The sequence below is a fragment of the Bubalus bubalis genome, chromosome 1, assembly GCF_019923935.1.
Source record: "Bubalus bubalis isolate 160015118507 breed Murrah chromosome 1, NDDB_SH_1, whole genome shotgun sequence".
Taxonomy (NCBI): domain Eukaryota; kingdom Metazoa; phylum Chordata; class Mammalia; order Artiodactyla; family Bovidae; genus Bubalus; species Bubalus bubalis.
In genome coordinates, this window is record NC_059157.1 from 89,937,142 (window position 1) to 89,958,571 (window position 21,430).

General features: G+C 39.3%; 1 protein-coding gene across 2 annotated transcripts in view; it reads left to right on the forward strand.

Moving 5' to 3' along the window:
• Positions 1-7,301: 7,301 nt before the first annotated feature.
• Positions 7,302-21,430, forward strand: part of TBC1D23 (TBC1 domain family member 23) — a 56,338-nt gene continuing 42,209 nt past the window's right edge. The window contains exon 1 of one of the 2 annotated variants that reach the window (XM_006058728.3): positions 7,302-7,578. In XM_006058728.3, coding sequence (XP_006058790.2) covers positions 7,526-7,578 — 53 coding nt within the window. In that variant the 5' untranslated portion in view covers positions 7,302-7,525. The remainder of the gene's footprint in view (positions 7,579-21,430) is intronic. The other variant, XM_006058729.4, reaches the window with a different exon arrangement.

Consider the following 21,430-nt stretch of genomic DNA (forward strand, 5'->3'; position numbering starts at 1 on the left):
ACATATTGTGAATGGGTGGACTCACAAAAAGCAGGAAGTTAAGTCTTTAAAATAAAGGCTTATTTCAGCTAACATATTGTTTACTATCTCTGTTTCTAACCAGCAGTGTCTCAACCCTAATAAAAACCTTTTATCTGGAACATCTGGGAACAAATTTGAAAAGAGGAAAGAGTAAAACAGGCTCCCACTTTGAAGCATAACCATCCCAAACCCAAGAATGGGTCAATCCCTGTCCAAATGTTTAGTTTGAGTCCATCCATATAGCCTATTAAGAGTCAACTTCAATTAGCAAAGACAACTACTAGAAGGATAATGGTGAAATATTATAGTTTCCAGCTCTTTTTTTTAATCACTGTTTGCTCAACACTTTTAAATAAATTAAAAGCAGATGTTGAAATTGCTGCCAACTGTACACTTGTCATCTGTGAATGGGAATTAACTTGGTTTTGTTCATCATTAAATTAAATGTTAGGCTTCAGTAGTTTAAAGAGTCTTGGAATGCTGTTCCTGATGGGGTTTTAAAATTACAAATAACTAAAGTAATTTTGAAATTTGTGAAAACATTTGTCCTTGTAAGATAAGGAAAATTCCTGGGAAAGTTTAGAATTCTGAAACTCTCACATGATACGTGAAGGGACAAAAATCAATCTTTTGTTATTCAGCAGGAATTTTTGGACACCATCTACATTTTCAGCTCTGCATTTGGTGTGGTGGAGGACACAAAAGAACTCAGAAAATGAACTAGTTGTCATTCTCAGAGTTAAAGAATATAAGATACTGTATGAACCAGTGCCCAGATAAGAGAGCCTGCTGCTAGTCCTTTACAAGTTCAGACGAGGTAGAACTTGAGGAAAGCTGAGATAATATAGGCAGGAATCTCAGGGGTAAGTTGATTGGCCAACAAAGAATCTATAGGGTCTAATGTTACCTCATTTGCATCCAGCCTCCAAGATGGCCGTAAATAATTCTTGCCTTTGAGTCTTCAGGCCTTTTTGTAGTTTCCTCCCACACTGAACAGGGCAGACCTGGGTAAACAATGATATGGCAGAAATGATAGAGTATGACTTTTGAGGCTGGGTGATAAAAAAAATACTGTGACTTTGATCATGGTCTCTCTTAACTCTCGCTCTAGGGGAAGCCGGCCTCCATGTTGAAAGGACATTCATGTAGCCCATGGAAAGTCTCATTTGGAGAGCACCATAGGAATCCTGCCAACAGCCAACACCAACTTGTCAGGCATGTGAGTGAGCCAGTGTCCAAGTAGACTCTGTAGCCCAGGGAAGCCTTTAGATGATTGCATGACTGCAATCCTGGCCAATATCTCGATTATAACCTCAAGAGACCCTGAGTCAGAACATCTAGCTAAGTGGCTTCTAAACTCCTGACCCACAGAAATCATGATAAATAAATGCTTACAGTTTAGAGACATTGAGTTTGGGGATAATTTTTTATGTAGTAATAGATTAATGCACATTAGTAGGTGTTCATCTTCACCTAAGAATACATGAGAATTTAGAAAAGATTGCTTGAGAAGGAAGAAAAGATCAAGAGCTATGACTGCTTCTGTCTACCCTTTTAAAAGAAATGCTATGATAGTACTATAATAAAAGCTGAAATAAACACTATTACCCCTAACATAAAGATTGACCACACAGATGTAATAATCCCTCACCTGCCTCTAATCCCAACCAGCTGTTTCTATATTGGTGAATGACTTCATCCATTCCAAAATATTTTAAAAACATTCTTCAGTTCATTTCACAAGTATGTATTGAGAATAGGCTACGTGTCATAATATGACTTTTGTACATCTAATACAATAGGAATTACATAATTATATGGCACAGAACACCAAAAAGAGATTAAACATATTTTTGGTTTTTACAGTTTCATTCAAAACAACAAACTTTAATTTTCCCTTTGTAAAAACGCAATTTGGTTTTATCCAAGGATAATATAGAATACTACTACCCTTCCTATTTGGGGATGAAAATACAAATAACTGTGAAGCACAGGCAGATAATACACTCTATGTAGATGACTGGATACGCATTTCTTGAAGGCATATCTTGGAATGGCTCCATTGTGTGCCAGGTGGTCACAACCATTAGCATTAGCAGGTCTATGAAAAAAGAAATTCCAGCTCCTTCTGTTCCAGAAGGATACAAAGATGTATAAAAGCAGAGAGAGCTCCTACTATCATTGATGGAATCTTCTTATAATTAGGAGAAAAGAGTAATGTGAGAAAATACATTTAGATAATTTCATAATAAAATCTTCTCTAGCTCTTGAAAAAAATTTAAGCAGAGATTTACTACTAGAATTTAACAAATTTTACTGTAATCTCATGCTTATATATCTTTTAAGTTCACAACCATCCAGGTAAAAGGTAGGACTTTGAGATTTTTTTAAAAGCACAAAAATACTAGGAAACTTACAAGCATAAAAACTTGTAGCCAGCTAGGGAATGTTCTTTGGGCATAGTAATATTGTTGTCATCGCAGGAAGTGAGGCATGTTGGGGAAAATGTAGATAAACTGGATCCAGATCAAGAGGAAAGGTCAGAAAACTCATGAAAATGAATTTTCTCATTTTCTCTAACTCATGAGTTAGAAAACTAACTTAGCAGACTGGAGATCAACAACCCAATGTGGTGTTTGTCCTTTCAGAAGACAAGACAAGGTGAAAGGGAAGCGTGGATGACCCTGATCCAGAGCAAGAGAAAAAGGAAAAAGGGCTTATGAGCAGAAGACTCAACCACCACTGAGATCTGCAATAACTCAGTTCAGTTCAGTTCAGTCGCTCAGTCGTGTCTGACTCTGCGATCCCATGGACTATAGCACACCAGGCTTCCCTGTCCATCACCAACTCCCAGGGCTTGCTCAAACTCATGTCCATCAAGTCGGTGATACTTCCCCTTCTGCCTTCAATCTTTCCCAGCATCAGGGTCTTTTCAAATGAGTCAGCTCTTCGCATCAGGTGGCCAAAGTATTGGAGCTTCAGCTTCAGCATCAGTCCTTCCGATAAACATTCAGGACTGTTTTGTTTTTTGTTTTTTTTTGTTTTTTTTTTTTTGACTGGTTTGATCTCCTTGCAGTCCTAGGGACTCTAAAGAGTCTTCTCCAACACCACAGTTCAAAAGCATCAATTCTTTGGTGTTCAGCTTTCTTTATGGTCCAGCTCTCACAACCATACATGACTACTGGAAAAAACATAGCTTTGACTAGACAGACCTTTGTTGGCAAAGTATTGTCTCTGCTTTTTAGTATGCTGTCTAGGTTGGAAATAGCTTTTCCTCCAAGGAGAAAGCGTCTTTTAATTTCATGGCTGCAGTCACCATCTGCAGTGATTTTGGAGCCCAAGAAAATAAACTCTGTCATTGTTTCCATTGTTTCCATTTTTTCCCCATCTATTTGCCATGAAGTGATGGAACGGGATGCCATGATCTTTGTTTTTTGAATGTTGAGTTTTAAGCCAGCTTTTTTGCTCTCCTCTTTCACCTTCATCAAGAGGCACTTTAGTTCCTCTTCACTTTCTGCCATAAGGGTGGTGTCATCGGCGTATCTGAGGTTATTGATATTTCTCTCGGCAGTCTTGATTCCAGCTTGTGCTTCATCCAGCCTGGCATTTCACATGATGTACTCTGCATATAAGTTAAATAAGCAGGGTGACAATACACAGCCTTCATGTACTCCTTTCCCTATTTGGAACCAGTCTGTTGTTCCATGAGAGGATGTCTGGTTCTAATTGTTGCTTCTTGACCTACATACAGATTTCTCAGGAGGCAGGTAAGGTGGTCTGGTATTCCCATCTCTTTAAGACGTTTCCACAGTTTGTTGTGATCCACATAGTCAAAAGCTTTGGCATAGTCAATAAAGCAGATATTTTTCTGGAACTGCTTTTTCTATGATCCAGCGGATGTTGGCAATTTGATCTCTGGTTCCTCTGCCTTTTCTAAATCCAGCTTGAACATCTGGAAGTTCTCGGTTCATGTACCTTTGAAGCCTCGCTTGGAGAATTCAGCAGCCTGGATATCAATAAGCCAAACACAAGCAAACACTGCAGAGAGTGTGGGGCAGCCAGTGCAACATGTTCAAGCAAGAGGAACCAAAGGCATACTAAGTTTGAAAGACTAGCTAACAAGCAGATTCCTAGAATTACCACTGGAGGAAGAGGATGTCATCTTGGTGGATACCATGAATTCAGAGTGAGTCCTCGGTATGACACTGAAAGGTTTGATGAGTAAGGAACAGGTGATATAAATACTTCAGAAGATATCATCACTAAATAATTTCTATTGAAATCTTGTCCCCACAGGGTATATATCAATGTCATATTGATCCTATTGGGAATGGCTACATAATTTGTGGGGGTGCCTAGTGCAAAATGAAAATGAGGGGCCTCCTGTTCCAAAATTATTAAGAATTTCCAGGGCTTCCCTGACAGCTCAGTGGTAAAGAATCCACCTGTCAATGCAGGAGACATGGGTTTGATTCCTGATCCAGGCAGATTGTACATGCCTCAGAGCAACTAAGCCCATGAGCCACCTGTGTTCTGGGGTCGGGGAGCTGCAACTGCTGAATCCTGCTTGTCCTAGAGCCCAGGCTCTGCAAGAAGCCTCTGCAGTGAGAAGCCTGTGCATGGTAACCAGAAAGTAGCCCCCACTCACCACTAGAGAAAAGCCGACACAGCAACGAAGACCCAGCACAGCCAAAAATCAATCAGTCAATACATAAATAAAATGGAAAAAAAAAGAATTTCCAGATGACATGGAGTCCTGTGCTGTTGCACAGACTACATGCCCCTGAAGCTGACCCTGGCCCTATTAAAGAGAATGGAAGTTGGAAGTTTCATCTTCTACAGAATGAAAAAAAATGCTTGAAAATGTCAAGTGATACATTTTTAGTGGAATAATATTTTTACCACATGGAGCATAAAGCAGTCACTGGCTTAATTACTCTTAAGATGAATTACAGTTGAGGGGTAGGATCACCTTAACCGATGAACAACTGTTTGTCATGTCACTGGCTAAACAGTTAAAAAAAATTTTTTTTAAAAAGCTTCTGAAAACCCCCTGACAACAACTGAAGAGACCCAGTAGAGATCCTGAATATTAGGATGGTAATTTGACCCAGATCCATGCCTTTTATTCTTTTTGATAGCTGTCATCTAGATTCTCATTCCACATTAAAAGAAATTTTCCCCATAGGACTGATCATCATGCAGACATCCTGGACTTAGAAGTGGATGCAACAATGTGGCTCTGTGTTATCTTTCCTTTGGGGAAGAGAATGAACATGTTTTTGCTTAGAAATGAAAGAGCTTATTTAATCAAATAGTTTTAAAAATTATGAAACATTTTAGATACCAAGTATAGACTCTATAAAGAATACAGAACACCTACATAGCCTCTTTTCAGCTCTTTAGAAACAAAATATTAAAAATATAATTGAATCCATTTTCTCTCCTCCCACAAATGTAACTGTGAGAACCACAGAACTTAACAGCTCTGTCCAAACCCTTGCACTAGAGACCTGATTAAAGACTAGCATCATTTTTTAGCAACTTAAGGCTGTGTCCCTAGGATGACCTGGGCCCCCACCAAACCCCATTAAAATGTCTGATTGAGGAAGTGCGGTGGCTGCCAGGAGAATTTACTGTTTGATCAAGCCAACACCTGATGTTAGGCTGCTGATCTGTCTTGGAGAGAGAAAAGACTCACAGTTGTGAATCTGTACCTCTACAACTTAGAAGTGTCCTTCTCAAGGCCTGAGAGCCATTCCTTTGAAATGTAATCATCAAGAACAGGGTCTCTGTCTCCCAATCTCTGTGGGAGGGAAGAATCCTAACTTGAAAATTGCCAGCTAGCAGACACTGCTGGTCTAATCACAATGACACTGACAGATGCTTTGTGATTTTTCACTTGTCTGACTCTAATGAGTCCAGCTCTCCCTGCTCCCTCATTCTCCCTTTAAAACCTCTAATCACTTCTGCAAAAATCAGAATGGAGCTCAGCCCTTTCCCCTACTGCCAGTGGTTTCCGAATAACATGTGTTTTCACTGCTTTAACTAAAGGCTGTCAGTGTTTATCTTTGAGAACTGCCATTCCAAGTTTTCTGTGTATCATTCTGCCACATTTTTTTAAAAAGCAGACATGTATCTATTAATAAAAAATATACTGTGCTGCCTATTTTTAAAATCAAATATAAATGACACCCTACTTTACCTACCCTTGTTCATTTAACATCATATTTTCCAGACTTATCTGTATTGTTACATGTGGCTCTACTACATCAGCACTGTGTCCAGGTTGGCAAAAGCATTTCCCTAGGTCCATCCTCCGGAGCCTCTGCCCACCCCTACGCCCATGGATGGTCAAAGTGGAACAAAAAGCCCCTGCTTTGGTGGTGATGGTGGGAACCGAGTTTGGATGTGCAGGCAGAGGTGGCCACCAATGTGGAGTGAAGGGGAAGTAGGGTGGGAAGAGATAAAACGTAGCAGCTCTCTCTGCTTGGAACTCCAGAGTTCTAGATTCTAAATTTGGACTTGACTTTCTGTGTTTACATATGAAATATGTTTATAAACATGCAATGTCAAGTCCAAATTTATAATTCTAGCCTTGGTGGCTCAGGCGGTAAAGAATCCTCCTGCAATGCAGGAGACCAGGGTTCGATCCCCGTGTAGAGAAGATCCCCTAGAGAAAGGAATGGCAACCCACTCTAGTATTCTTGCCTGGAGTATTCCATGGACAGAGGATCCTGGAGGGCTACAGTCCATGTGGTGTAGAGTCCAATAGGACTGAGCCACTTTTCACTTTCACTTCCATGTTTATATATGAAAGATGTTTATAAAGGTGGGAGCCTAGAACATATCTCCTTCGCTGCTACTGCTAAGTCGCTTCGGTCGTGTCCGACTCTGTGCAACCCCATAGATGGCAGCCCACCAGGCTCCCCCGTCCCTGGGATTCTCCAGGCAAGAACACTGGAGTGGGCTTCCATTTCCTTCTCCTTTACTGTTTAGCTTTTTAAAAAACAACTTTTAAAGCATTCAGACATAAAGTATGTGGCCTCCACTTGTACTTTTGACCGCTCCACCTTCCCTGTGGCATTTCCCCTCCACTCCTCCCTCCACTACTTAAAACTGTCAAATATGACTCTAAGCAGGACGCTAAGACGCAAAGAAGACGCTAACTGGACGCCAAAAAGGGACGCTTACAAGGGCCTCTTACTGGGACCCACGCTCTCGCCAAACCCCACCCACTGCGTCCGGCCGAGGGCCCGAGGCATCCTGGGACGTGTAGTCTTTGGAAGGGCAGCGGCTCTCCAAGTCTCCTCCTCCAAGTTGCCTTTCGCCCTCGGGACGTCGTGACGTCGCGTTCCTCCCGTCCTTCGCCTCCTCCCTCTCTCTTCCTTTCCCTCTCCAGAAGCTTGGTCCCAGACTTCCGAGGACCTTTTACGACGTTGGGTATGAGTCGGTCTCGGCGCCGGGTCCACTTTTCGGCAAAGTGACGTGGACGTCAACAGCAATGGCGGAAGGAGAAGAGGTCCTGCCACTGCCGACGTCGGGCGACGAAGGCTGGTGAGTAGAAGCCCTGGGCTGCTTCGCACTGCCCTTCTTTTCTGCGTTGTCACCACCCTGCCCGTCCCCGCGGCCCCGGCAGGTGCCGGCATGGAACGGGAAGACCGGTGCTCGAAGCCCGGAGCCCTGCCCCGCCCCCTCTGCCTGCCGGGTTCCCCTCTGCCAGCACGGTCCTGCCCTAGGGGCTAGAGCCAGACTCGGAGGGAGAGGGGTCTCGTCTAGGTGCTGGGCCTCAGTTGACCCTTCCAGCTTCATCCGCCGGCTCCAAAATGTGCTGGAGAGGGGGGCTTCGGGGCTGGGTTTGGCCGGAGTCCCTGGCCCGGGGAGTCAGAGTAGGCTGCTGGTTAAGAAGGAAGTTTCGCGGATGCAGATCTCAGGCACTAGAATACTATTTGAAGAAAAGACCACTTGAAATGACTGCCGTAGCCTTCGCTTGGTTCAGAGGTTGAGCGGTACACCTAGGGATGACTCCCTCCCACATAACTGAGACATTTTTAGTCCTAGTTTTCATTTCTCATTTCGCGTTCCAACAGTTTCCACCTTTCGTCTCTTTCACACATCTTTTTCCTTCCTGCTATTTTGCTCACAACTCAATTTCAGAGCTTTGGATGCGACGTTGGACACCGCTGTTGCTGTCCTCAAGGCTTTGCGCGCTTACTTGATTTACAGTCAGGGTTGTGGGGAGGACTTCTGACAATTTTTGGTAGGCTTTAGTCACCTAGTGTTGTTACTTTCTGGGAAAATCTCCTATTTTTTAAATAGTTGATCTTCACAGTACACTTTTAGAGATAACATCATTTAAAAAATGGAACCTTTAGAGGCTTGTCGAATTTTTACAACTGATATAAGTGCATTGACCACAGGTATTAGATAGTTTTGAATTTGCCTGTGTCATCGTATATATACAGCTCACTAGCACTCTATTTGTCTAATAATAATAATAATCCAGGACATTTGTAGACATGGAGTTTAATCCCTCTGAAAGAACTGGAAATCGTTGAAAGGGATAGATAATATAGTAATAGTAATTGAGAAATTCAGCTCTCACTTAGCACACATCAGGCATCACCTTATCATCAGTACATGTACTATTGATGTGCAAGGTGTAAGATAAAAACTTACCTATATGTACTTTCTTTTCTCAATTGACTTACCTTGGAGTTGGGGAGCTGTAACAGGTACACTCGGTAAGAAGATAAAATTGCCCTAGTACTTTGGATGTATTAATAAAAGTGTGAAAATTCTGGGAGACAGAAACCCCGTGCATTTGGAGTCATTGGGGAAAGCTGTATGGGAGCGGGGGTGTTTGAATTAGGCCTTGAAGGATGAGTGTAGGATTTAGACCAGTGCTGTCCAATAGAAATGCAATGTGAACCACATAGTAATTTAAAATTTTCTAGTAGCCATGTTAAAAACTAAAAAGAAACAGGTGAAAATAATTTTAATTATGTATCTTCTTTAATTGAATATATCCAAAACCTTTCAACATGTAATCATTGTTAAAAAACAAACAAACAATACTTTCACATCTTTTTTGTACCAGGTCTTCAAAATTCGATGTGTGTTTTACACTTACTGCTCATCTCAGTCCGGTCTAGCCGTGTTTCAAATGTTAAATAGCCACTCGTGGCTGGCAGCTAAGGTGCAGGGTCAGATTAACAGAGCAGAAAGGTCTCTGAAGGAAGTAATAGCATGAGCAAGGACATAGACAAGAAAATTGATGATTTGTTTGGACAGTAATGACTAGGATGTCATAAAGTTTGCTGTTTCAGAAGAGTGAATTTGTTGTAGGGTAAACTGGTTGTCATCAACTGATTGAAGGCCAGGAGGGAAAGTATTTCTAGAGAAAAGGTGTCTTTGGGGAGTTCTTAGGGTGGGCGGATTGTGAACTTGTGTCTGGTTCAGAGGGGCAAGGACCGTGGAGTGAATGGTTGCTGGTGGCGGCATTTGTTTTCTTGTAGCCTTGCTGTTTCTTTGGCGAGGCTTCCCGTTTTTGCTCTTTTTATTTTCATGAGTGGAAGAACCCTGAGTGTTCTCTTGATTTTTATTCTCCCTCCATTCTCTCCTAATCTTTATCCTTTTTCTGTACTCATTCCATTCACTGGTCCCCTAGAAGTGAGTTTGACTAGAGTCAGAAAAGACATTCGCATTTGGAGCCACAAGTTCAGTAAAGCCTCTGTCCTTAGATGCTTCTTGTATACACTGGAGCAGCTTTATTCTTTTTTAAAAAAACATGTTGTGACATATTTATTGTAGTCTTTTTAGATAGAAAGTTTTCTGAAATGTGTTAAACATCTCGTTGTGTAACCGAACTCATCTTAAAGATTTAGGGTCATTCAGTTTACAAATGTGAGTGTATAAGAATAAAACTAGGTCCCTGTCCTTAAGGAATTTGTGGTCTAGTTAGAGGAGGCAGGTTTAAAGACATCATTTACTGTTATACTTCTGTAATACATTGAGACCTTTAAGGCCTATCTAGGCAGAAAGGGTAGACTATTGCTGCTTAAATGCGCCCCTATAGCCATCCCTTTTTGAGTTTGCTTTTCATTAGTTTTTCCTGTATGCTTTCTTTGTTGTCAATGGTATCTCACTCTTTGATCCTGATCTGTGAAACTCGGTAGCTGAACTTGTTAAATTATCTGTTCATTTGTAAAGAGGCTCAGGATGGGGCCTGAAGAACTTAAAAGTACAAGATGTCACTTTTACTTATTTACTGTTTTTTAGTTATGCTCTGGATCGGTGCTTTTCAGAATTTAAATGTGCATTGGGATTACCTGGAGAGCTTGTTAAAATTCAGATTCTGATTCAGTAAATTTGCTTGGGACCTGGAATTCCATATTTCTGACCGACCACTACTGGGCGATGGCATTTCTGGTTCATAGTTCTAGGTGATGTTTATCTCCAATGAGTTGGTCAGGGGAATTTTTCTCTTTACTATTTAATTGTATCATCTAACACATTATACCGTATATATTACCTAATTATGCTTTAGTTTTAATCTGATTACATGTTTTATCACTGTTTGGTATTTTATTTATTTCTTTATCGTTGCTCTGGGAGAACTTTGTCTAGTTGTGGCAAGCGGGCACTACTCTTTGTTGTGGTGCTTGGGCTTCTCATCACGGTGACTTCTCTTGTTGCAGTGTGCCGGCTCTAGGTGCTTGGGGGTTCTTGGGCTTAGTTGCTCTGTGTCCTGTGAAATCTTCTTGAACTAGGGACCGAACCCATGTCCCCTGCATTGGCAAATGGATTCTTATCCACGACAAAACCAGGGAAGTCCTGTTATTGTTCTTTAGATAGTGAACTTCCCAAGGGCAGTGCTGATGGCAGGTGGCTCAAATGTTTATTGTCTGAATGAAGATACAGATTTTTGTAAAATCATGTGCAGTAATATACCAAGATGTCATTTCATATAAATTTTCTGACTCCAGTGTTTTTGTAAGCTGCGTGATTATTTGCTGGTGTAATACTTATATTTTTATGGAAATCTAGGGTTATCAGAAACTGCCTCAGCTCCCAAACTTTCTGAAATTGCAGCCATATAAACTCAGAGAGCATGGAGAAGTCCTTGTAAAATTGTTTACAGTTTGAAATAACTTAAATTTAATTAAATAATATAAGCTACAGATTTGAAAATAAAAGAAGTGTTAAATTATTGTAGCTCAGTGATTGGTCATTCTTCTGGGTATTGAAGAAACCAGGTTTGCGATTGTGGCTTTCATTTTCTGAGACTTTCTTTCTGAAATAACTCCTTAAAATCTAAAGTCTTGATTAAAAATTTTTGTTTTGGTAAACACATTGTGCAACAACTGTTGGTATTTTGAGTTTGCTAAGTTAAAATTTTTTGTAATTGTTGCTAAACTTTTGTTAAAATTGTAGAAATATCAGTTTCATAAAGAGGCTTCTATTGTTAATTTGAGATGTGACTAGGAATTGTTTTGAGAATAATGAGGTCTTTTTTGAAGTTTTGTGCACTTTGTAAATAGTATTCTGTGCTTTCCATTTCATAAGCATGGAAATAGAAATTTAAATTATCACTCAGGGATTATTAGGTGGTAGCAATTTCAGAATGATATAATCAATAAAGAAATACATTTAATATGAAAGAGAATGAAACCTGTTGCTTAGAATATTGATAGCTTGTAGTTCTGGGAAGACTAGATATTATCTTACATAAAATGAAGAGAAAATGAACCATATTGGTGTGAATTAGGAGCTTTTATGTTGACAACTGTTTGATTTTGTGAGGGCAGACAGAATTTAGAAATTATGAAGACTTACTTTGTTTATGCTATTTATATGAATGTTATTATAATTTGGGTTTTACTGGTTTTGGAGGTAATTCCTAAATAAGAATTCACTTGTTCCTTGTTCCTGTGGATATTTTAATATCCACAGGTAAGAGTTAGTAATTGGTTTTTGCATGCTAAAGAAATGTATTCAGTGAATTTCTCTCCATGCATTTGTACTCACTGCTAGGAGTACGGGTGCATCCCTACAAGTGCAGGGAGGCAGTTCAGGTAACCCCGCACTAATGGAGTGTACTCCGGTACACAGCCAACTCCCGGGGAGGTGTCTTCTGAGCAGAATTGAAGCGTGCCTACAAGTCATTTCTGCTGCTTATGGTGAAATGTGGATTCTACTTGGTATAAATCAAAGGCAGTCCAGTCCTCCCACACCATCTATTAAAAAGCAAAATAGAGGTTAGCAAAGTATTCTTAATTCATTCAGCTAACATTAACTAAATACTGGTTATATTCAAGCTGCTATGTAGTGTTTAAAAAAAATTTGAAACATTTAAAAACAGAACTGTGCATTGTTCTGATTTGCTTTGGCATTTCAATTTTTTCATCATTTAAAGAAGCAGTGCTTGAAGTGACTTATTTAGATATTGAGAATTACATACAGAAAGCATATCAGCCCCATATATTAAGTTCATAAGAGCAAATTGTTGTTTGTTGGGAATGCAAGAGCAGTAGGAACCAGTTAAAAGAAAACCTATTTCCTGAAATTTAATGTACATTTATTTTTAAGGGTCTGTCTCACCTTTTTCACCTGAGTTGAGAAAAGGATGACTAATTAAATAATTTGTTTTACATCTTCCTTCTTCTTGAAGATTAAAGGAGTTTGTTCTTGTCTTTAAGCTGACATAGCGTTTTGTTGGATTTTTCATTCCAAACTGAATGCTGTAATGTGTGCTTTCCTTACTTTCAAGCAGTTGTTACGTAAAACTAGTTGCTGTGGTGGTGTTGAATGATTTTAGTAAGAAGAGAACATGTAAGAAAATACTATATGTTTGTATAGAGCTTTGTCCTTTGTTATACAAAGGGTAACATGCTTATATATACTGTCTCATTTTGGCTCTTAGAACAATTCTATGAGAAAGGGAAATTATGAGTTATTGTCCTTTCCTTGTTAGGGCTGAGAAGATAGGCATAGGGAGTTTAGACAATAGACCCAGTGAGTGGAAAATCTGGGACTTAAACTCATGGCTCTCTAAGCTCTTTCTTTCTAAAGTTGATTGCATATACTGTGTATAGTTCGCAGATACTTTAACAGATAGAGAGAACCCAGTTAAAAATATGCTAACCTTACATTAAATTACCCATGTGTTCTGAACATACGGTATTTAAAGATGTGCTTTGTTGACCACATGTGTGCGTTATCTGTGGAACCTATAAGGCTCTGAGGCTATGCACAGGCTGTGTGCACAGGCCCCATTGCCTTTCTTGAATCCACAAGAAGGGGTGATTCATGACTGTTGTGGTGGGATGGGATACAGAGCGTTATGTACTATAATTTCATATCTCTTTGGTTTTCATAATCTGTTCTCATGCCTCTTGGCAAAAATCACTTAAATAGATCAGTTTTTTTATGTTGAGATACTGTGGTTACAAATATCATCTAGATTATATATCTAATATTTTATATATTTAACTAAATGTATTTATGTAATTATATATTAATTATATGTGAATACATAAGTAATATGTATCTATATCATTTGGAAATAAAATTATAATTTATTTTGATTTACTTATTTAGTCTGTGAGAATGCAATAGTGATATTTAATTAGAACATATAAATAATTATACAGTTTTAATTACTATCACCTCAGTAATTTTTTCGTTGTTTATATTCAGTGATGTTAGGGAAATAAGAAACTTGCTTTTAAAATAGCTTTCTTGTGGTCACTGTCCCCTTTAAATAGTTTCTAGTCTCTGTTTTGAGGTATAAAAGTGACACAGAAGGATGTATTCATCTTATGAGCAGTTGAATACCAAACATTCTTGAACTTATTTTGTAGATTCCATTTAGATCTAACCACTGACATGAAAATAAATTGAGTTCCTTTTTGGTTGAATAAGTTATCACTGATAGATGGAATTCAGGTTAAAAAAATAAATCCATTATGTGTTTCTTTGCCCATCTCTGATCTCCATTGGTAAAATATCTTTGGGAAGAACTGCCTAAATGTTGCAAAATATTGTCACCTCATTTGCAATAACTGTTTCTTTATCTTCCAAAATAGTGGTTTCATGAAAAGGAATATTGGTGGTCTTTCTATTCTCATTCCAGTTTTTTTTTTTCTTATTTATTTATTTTTTAATTGAAGGAGAATTGCTTTACAGAATTTTGTTGTTTTCTGTCAGACCTCAACATGAATCATCCATTGGTATTATATATCCTCTCCCTTTTGAACTGCCTCCCATCTCCCTCCCCATCCTACCCCTCTAGGTGGATGTGGAACCCCTGTTTGGGTTTCCTGAGACATACAGCAATTTCCCATTGGCTATCTATTTTACATATGGTAATGTAAGTTTCCATGCTACTCTCTCCATACATCTCACCCTCTCCTCCCCTCTCCCCATGTCCATAGGTCTATTCTCTATGTGTGTTTGTCCATTGCTGCCCTGCAGATAAATTCTTCAGTACCATTTTTCTAGGTTCTGTATATATGCATTAGTATACGATATCTATCTTTCTCTTTCTGACTTACTTCACTCTGTATAATAGGCTTTAGGTTCATCCACCTCATTAGAACTGACTCAAATGTGTTCCTTTTTATGGCTGAGTAATATTCTATTGTGTATATGTACCACAACTTCTTTATCCATTCATCTGTTGATGGACATCTAGGTTGCTTCCCTGTTCTAAGTATTGTAAATAGTGCTGCAATGAACAATGGGATACTTGTGTCTTTCTCTCATTCCAGTTTGAGTAAAGTGGAAATTTGTATTAGAAACAGGTAAAGTGCTGTTTTGTGTTGACTTGTGCTGTTTTCATCGCCTTCTTTTTCTGAGGCAAAAGAGGTACACTATTTTCAGTTTCCAGATGAACTAGTGCTTTGGTTGTTGGGTTGGGGAAAGACTGTGATGCATTTCTTTGTGCACTAAATGTGCTAGAAAATCACCTTATGTGTATAGAAAAGAACAGAGTGTTGGGAACTTGTTGCTTTGAGGAAGCACAGAAGAGAAAAAGGATTTAGAGCACTCTCTAAAGTTAAGTTTTCATTAGTGGAGAGAGAGTTCTCCCTTTTGTGAGCCAAGTCTTACAGTAAATGCATTGCAGCGTTACACATACGGTAAAGTTGTGAGCACTTTTTTCTTTCAATGCTTGCACAAAAATTCCTGAGTTTATTGTTAGCAGAGGAAGGGGCATCATTGGTATACCATTGGTGCAATTTGATCTACATGGATTATGGGTCAAAAATAAGTTTATAAAAATTTAAAGCATCTGCTCCATTTGTAATGTAGCTAATTTTAGTAGTTTATAGAGCAACACAGTGCTGAAATATTGCAGCTATCATGTATGCTTGTCCTCTTAGACAAGGAGGACTAGATTTAGCACTTTCTCTACTTGGCAAAGCTCCTAGTTAAATTCTGCAGATGATTACAGTATTTGATCGGGGAATCTCCTGAAACTGCTTTGGTAGATCTGATCCTGATAATAGTTTCACTGTTTCTTCTTTCAAGCTGGTGGAGTGTTGTTTTTCCCCTATGTATATTTTAACAAATATACATTTTGTTAAAATGCTGTAACAGGTGTGGCTGACTCTGACAAGAATCCAGATAAATTCAAGATTTCACAATTAACAAATTTTGCTGTCATGGACTGTAAGATGTCATGGTCATTTCCAAATGTGTCATCATACTATTTGTTCTTGGAATGCTTTGGTAGTTTGAGATTGGTATTTAAAAACATGTTGCATATTACATATTATGGTCAATTCCATCCATATCTACTGTACAATTGAATCTGTAACAACGTTCTCTTATTTTCACTTCTAACAAATGTCACGCAAAATAAGTTCAGACAGATCTTCAGTGCTGATGTCTCATGACCTGGGCATTAGGAAACAACCAGAAGTATGATGGCACAAGTGAAGTCTTGCAGCCACAACTCAGTATGTGCAGCTTGCCACTGTTACACAATTTGCTGGTGTTCACAAGTAGTTAGCCGGCTATTTTTTTTAGTTTTAAATAACTAATCAGAAGCTTGTGCCATGTATGCACGGAGAAGCTGGCCGCACATTGCTTAACCTGTGCTCATAGTGCTTACGTTCTAAGCACACCAAGGGACGGCCGTAGCACTGCCGACAGCCAGGTGTGAACGGTATCCTATGCAGTAGAAATAACATGCTTCAGGTGTTTACACAGCAAGTGTTGGCTTTTATTGATTTCCCCAGTAATGCAGTTTTTGTCTTTTTATTTTAATCAAATGATAATGTATCTTAGATCTTGACCACTTTGGACACAAAACTAATTTTTTTTTTAAATTTGTCATTTGGGTTTTCTCTAGTTTCTCTGTACTCTGCATTTAAGCTTGCTGCTGCTGCCGCTGCTAAGCTTAGGTGACTATATACGTTCTAGGTCCTAAGCGGTTTTTTTTTTTTTAACTATTCTACTCTTTGATTTTTAAAATAATAATAGAAAAGGGTTTGATTTTAAAGAATTTTGAAAGCTAGTAAAGTTGACATTATTTACTTGATAGACTGAGAATTAAGACAATTGGTTTCCAACCTAGAAAATATTCTACTTTAAGTGTTTCAGCAACTTCTCTCAGTATGCTCGGGTGACAGAGTCTATTCTGAAGTTGAATAGGCCATAGGAAATCATAGAGGCCTGATAGGCTGCTGGGAATGATTGCTTAATTCTAGAACTACTTCATATGTATGCTTTCTATATAAAAAAACCCCATGCTTCTTGAATGCTTATTTTGTCTCTGAAGATTTAATCTTGACTAAATGAAGAGTGACTTAGTGTCCCTACATTCATGCTTGCTCTTACCCTCTGCTTTTAGTATTGCCCACATTTTACGGTGTTTCACTTGTGCCTCGTGAGTGGTGACGCATGTGCCCAGCTGTGGTTCATGTGAGCAGCCACTCACTGTCTCACGCTCTTCTTTTCGGGGAAACAGTGAATCTTCACTGCCTTTGGAGTCTTGTACAAGACTGAGCAAGAAAGCTGGGAAAGACAAAGTCAGGTAAGGTGTAGTTATTAAGATGAAATAGAAAGCAGAGAGTGGGAGTGATATTCTAGTAGAAAAGAAGATAATTCATGTGCTGTATAAATACTCTCCACCTCTTTTGATTAGATGGTATCTAATTCTACGCCGTTTTATAGGTGAAGAAACTGAGTTTGTATCTTAGGTCACACAGCTGTTAAAGGTGTGTGGAATCTGATGTCACGTTTTCTGACTTTAAATTTTATACAATTTTCTCTGTAACACACTGTCTCTAAGCCACTATATTCATGATTCTTGATGCTTTTGCTATTGAGCTGCCCTGGCAACTGTTTAGGAGTCTGTTCCTTTCTGGTAGTTATTTAACAAGTAGTATCAATTTGAGAAATTAAAGAGGCAAGGCAAACTCTTTCCCTCAGCAACCCTAGGGTATATGGTTTGGACCTTTCATAGTGATGTGTTCGCATCACTGAAATGGTAAATGAAGGTTGACATACAAGCTTCCTCTTAAAGCCCTAAATTAAAGAGTCTCTAAACTTTTTCTGTTACTCTTTTATTACATTTTTATTGAGGCAGAGGAACCAGAGATCAAATTGCCAACATCTGCTGGATCATGGAAAAAAGCAAGAGAGTTTCAGAAAAACATCTATTGCTGCTTTATTGACTATGCCAAAGCCTTTGACTGTGTGGATCACAATAAATTGTGGAAAATTCTGAAAGAGATGGAATACCAGACCACCTGACCTGCCTCTTGAGAAACCTATATGCAGTTCAGGAAGCAACAGTTAGAACTGGACCTGGAACAACAGACTGGTTCCAAATAGGAAAAGGAGTACAACAAGGCTGTATATTGTCACCCTGCTTATTTAACTTCTTTGCAGAGTACATCATGAGAAACGCTGGGCTGGAAGAAGCATAAGATGGAATCAGGATTGCGGAAGAAATATCAATCACCTCAGATATGCAGATGACACCAGCCTTATGGCAGAAAGTGAAGAGGAACTAAAAAGCCTCTTGATGAAAGTGAGAGGAGAGTGAAAAAGTTGGCTTAAAGCTCAACATTCAGAAAACAAAGATCTTGGCATCTGGTCCCATCACTTCATGGCAAATAGAAGGGGAAACAGTGGAAACAGTGTCAGATGTTATTTTGTTGGGCTCCAAAATCACTGCAAATGGTGATTGCAGCCATGAAATTAAAAGATGCTTACTCCTTGGAAGGAAAGTTATGACCAACCTAGATAGCATATTGAAAAGCAGATATTACTTTGCCAATAAAGGTCTGTCTAGTCAAGGCTATGGTTTTTCCAGTGGTCATGTATGGATGTGAGAGTTGGACTGTGAAGAAAGCTGAGTGCTGAAGAATTGATGCTTTTGAACTGTGGTGTTGGAGAAGACTCTTGAGAGTCCCTTGGACTGCAAGGAGATCAGTCCTGGGTGTTCTTTGGAAGGACTGATGCTGAAGCTGAAACTCCAATACTTTGGCCACCTCATGTGAAGAGTTGATTCATTGGAAAAGACCCTGATGCTAGGAGGGATTGGGGGCAGGAGGAGAAGGGGACAACAGAAGATGAGATGGCTGGATGGCATCACAGACTCGATGGACGTGAGTTTGTGTGAACTCCGGGAGTTGGTGATGGACAGGGAGGCCTGGCGTGCTGCGATTCATGGGGTCGCAAAGAGTCGGACACGACTGAGCAACTGAACTGAACTGAAACTTTTCTCTTTTATTATTATTTTTTACTCTTTTATTACATTTTTATTGAGATGTAATTTGAGTCATGAAATACATATTTCAAGTGTATAGTTCAGTGGTTTTAGTATATTTCCAGAGTAAGCAATCATTACCCATGATCTAAGTTTAGAGTATTTTCATTACCCCCAAAGAAACCCCATACCCATTAGTATCCCTCTTATTCCCCTGTCACTTCGGGTCCTAATGATCCACCTTCTTTCTGTATACATTTGCTATTTTAGACATTGCATGTAAATGAAATCTTAACAATGTGTGGCCTTTGTGTCTGTTTTCTTTCACTGAGCATAATTCTCAAGATTCATGCATGCGTTGCATGTTGTCCGTGCTTCATTCCTTTTTATTGCTTAGTATTCCAGTGTATGAATACACATTCATAAGATGATGATGTTTCTACTTTTTGGCTTTTATGAATAATATATACATTTAGGTTCTACTTTTTGGCTATTATGAACAATACATAGAACTAATGTTACAGATATTTTTTAGAAGTTTTTTGTTGTTGCCCTTTTTAATGTGGTAAAGCATACATAACATAAAATTCACCATTTTAACAGGTACAGTCAAGTGACATTAAGTACATTTACAGTGTTGGGCCGCCATCATCATCCCAAACAAGAACCCTGCCTACTAAGCAGTAGTTCCCCATTGCCACCTCCGGCCTCTGGTAACCTCTGTTCTACTTTCTGTCTCTTTGAATTTCCCTATTTTAGTTACCTTATGTGAGTGGACTCATACGCTCTTTGCCCTTTTGTGACTTCTTCCCCCTCACCTCCTTAGCATTTGTCTTCAGAGTTTATTCATCTTGTAGCATGTGTCAGAATTTCCTTCCTTTTTAAGACTGATTAACATTTCGTTGTCTATATATACCACATTTTACTCATCCATTCATACACTGATGCTTATTTGGGTTGTTTCCACTTTTTGGTGTTGTGAATAATATTTCTGTGAATATGGATGTACAAATTCCTGTTTCAGTTCTTGCTTTCAGTTCTTTGGGTATATCCCCCTGAAGTGGAATTGCTAGGTTATATGGTAATTCTGTTTAACTTCTTAAAGAACCGCCAAACTTTTCCACAGTTGACTGCACCATTTTGCACCATTTCCACTAGCAATGCACAAGAATTCTAATTTCTTTGTATTCTTGCCCTCCTCCCCTTTTTTGGATAGTAGCTATTCTAACAGATGTGTTATATAGTATCTTGTGATTTATGTACGAGTTTTTGGTTTATGTTTTGTATTCTCTTTGGTATACTGCAAACCTAGAAGTAGAACTGCTGGGTCGTATTTTTAATTATGAGAGGGTTATACTTTTAACTATTTAGTTTGTGAGAAGTGCCTTTGACTACCTACAGTGGAGCATTTTCTGGTTTCTTGCTTACGGATGTGCTCCTGGAAACCACATTTGTGGTTCCCTTGGGGGCCACATGAAAGAATCTAATAGTGGCTGTATCAACATGTTAAAAATGCAGGTTTAACATTTTGAGGATCTGTCAAACCAGTTTCAAAAGTAGCTGTACCATTTTACATTCCTACCAGCGATGTATGATGCCTCCAGTTTCCATTAGGACAGTTTGATACTAGCCGTCCTTCTGAGTGTGCAGTGGTGTGTCATTGTGGGTTGTTTTTTGTTGTTGTTGTTGTTTTTCACTGTGGATTAAAAACATTTTTTTTAATGGTTTATTTTTGGCCATGCTGGATCTTCATTGCTGTGCTCGGGCTTTTCTGTAGCTGTGGTGTGTGGGCTTCTCCTTGTGGTAGCTTCTCTTGCTGCAGACCACAGCACTAGTGTGCACAGGCTCAGTAGTTGGGACTTCTGGGTTCTAGAGCACTGGGTTGGTTGCTTCAGGGCATGTGGGATCTTGCCAGACTAGAGACTGACCTGTGTCTCCTGCATTGGCAGATGAGTTCTTAACCACTGGACCACCAAGGAAATCCCTCATTGTGGTTTTGATTTGAGTTTCCCTAATGGCTAATGACGACGTGTGCCTCTCGGGTGCTTATTGGCTAGTTGTGTGTCGTTTTTATTTTTTTGGAGAAAGAAAAGTAGTCTGATGTTTTGGGAAGGTCAAATCAAGGTAAAGATTTGATCATTTGAAGTAACATAGAGAGAGTGGCCCTGGAGTTGTGGGCATTAGAGAAGGAAGAGGGATGATTGGGTGTGTAAGAGGAGGAGGTGAGTGGGAGATGAGGGAGACGTGGTTACATGTGTTGTCAAGAATACTTTCCAAAAGCTTTGCTGGGACAGGAACAACCAGGAGTGTGGAAGGACAGGAAAGTTTGGAGGAGTTTTTGTGCTTGTTATTGATGTTGTTTCTAATAGCAATCCTTGAGCATGTTGGCTCAGAGGAAAGAGCAATAGCAAAAGAGAAGTGGAAGATAGAAGAGAGGGGATAGGGGAGGAGTCATCGTAGGGTTGGGGGGGGTGTGGGTCAGGGAGATAAGACTCACATGAAGTTATCAGTATTAGACTAGAGAAAGCATCCCTAGACATCTACGCACGTAGAAAAGAAGGAAATGGTGTCTGGGATAAAGATCAGTTACTCATTTTATTTTGGAGAGTGGCTGAGATCAAAGGGAAGAGAAGCCTGCTGGCCTCTATTTTCTCTTTGGAATCAGAATAATGTCACCTGAAG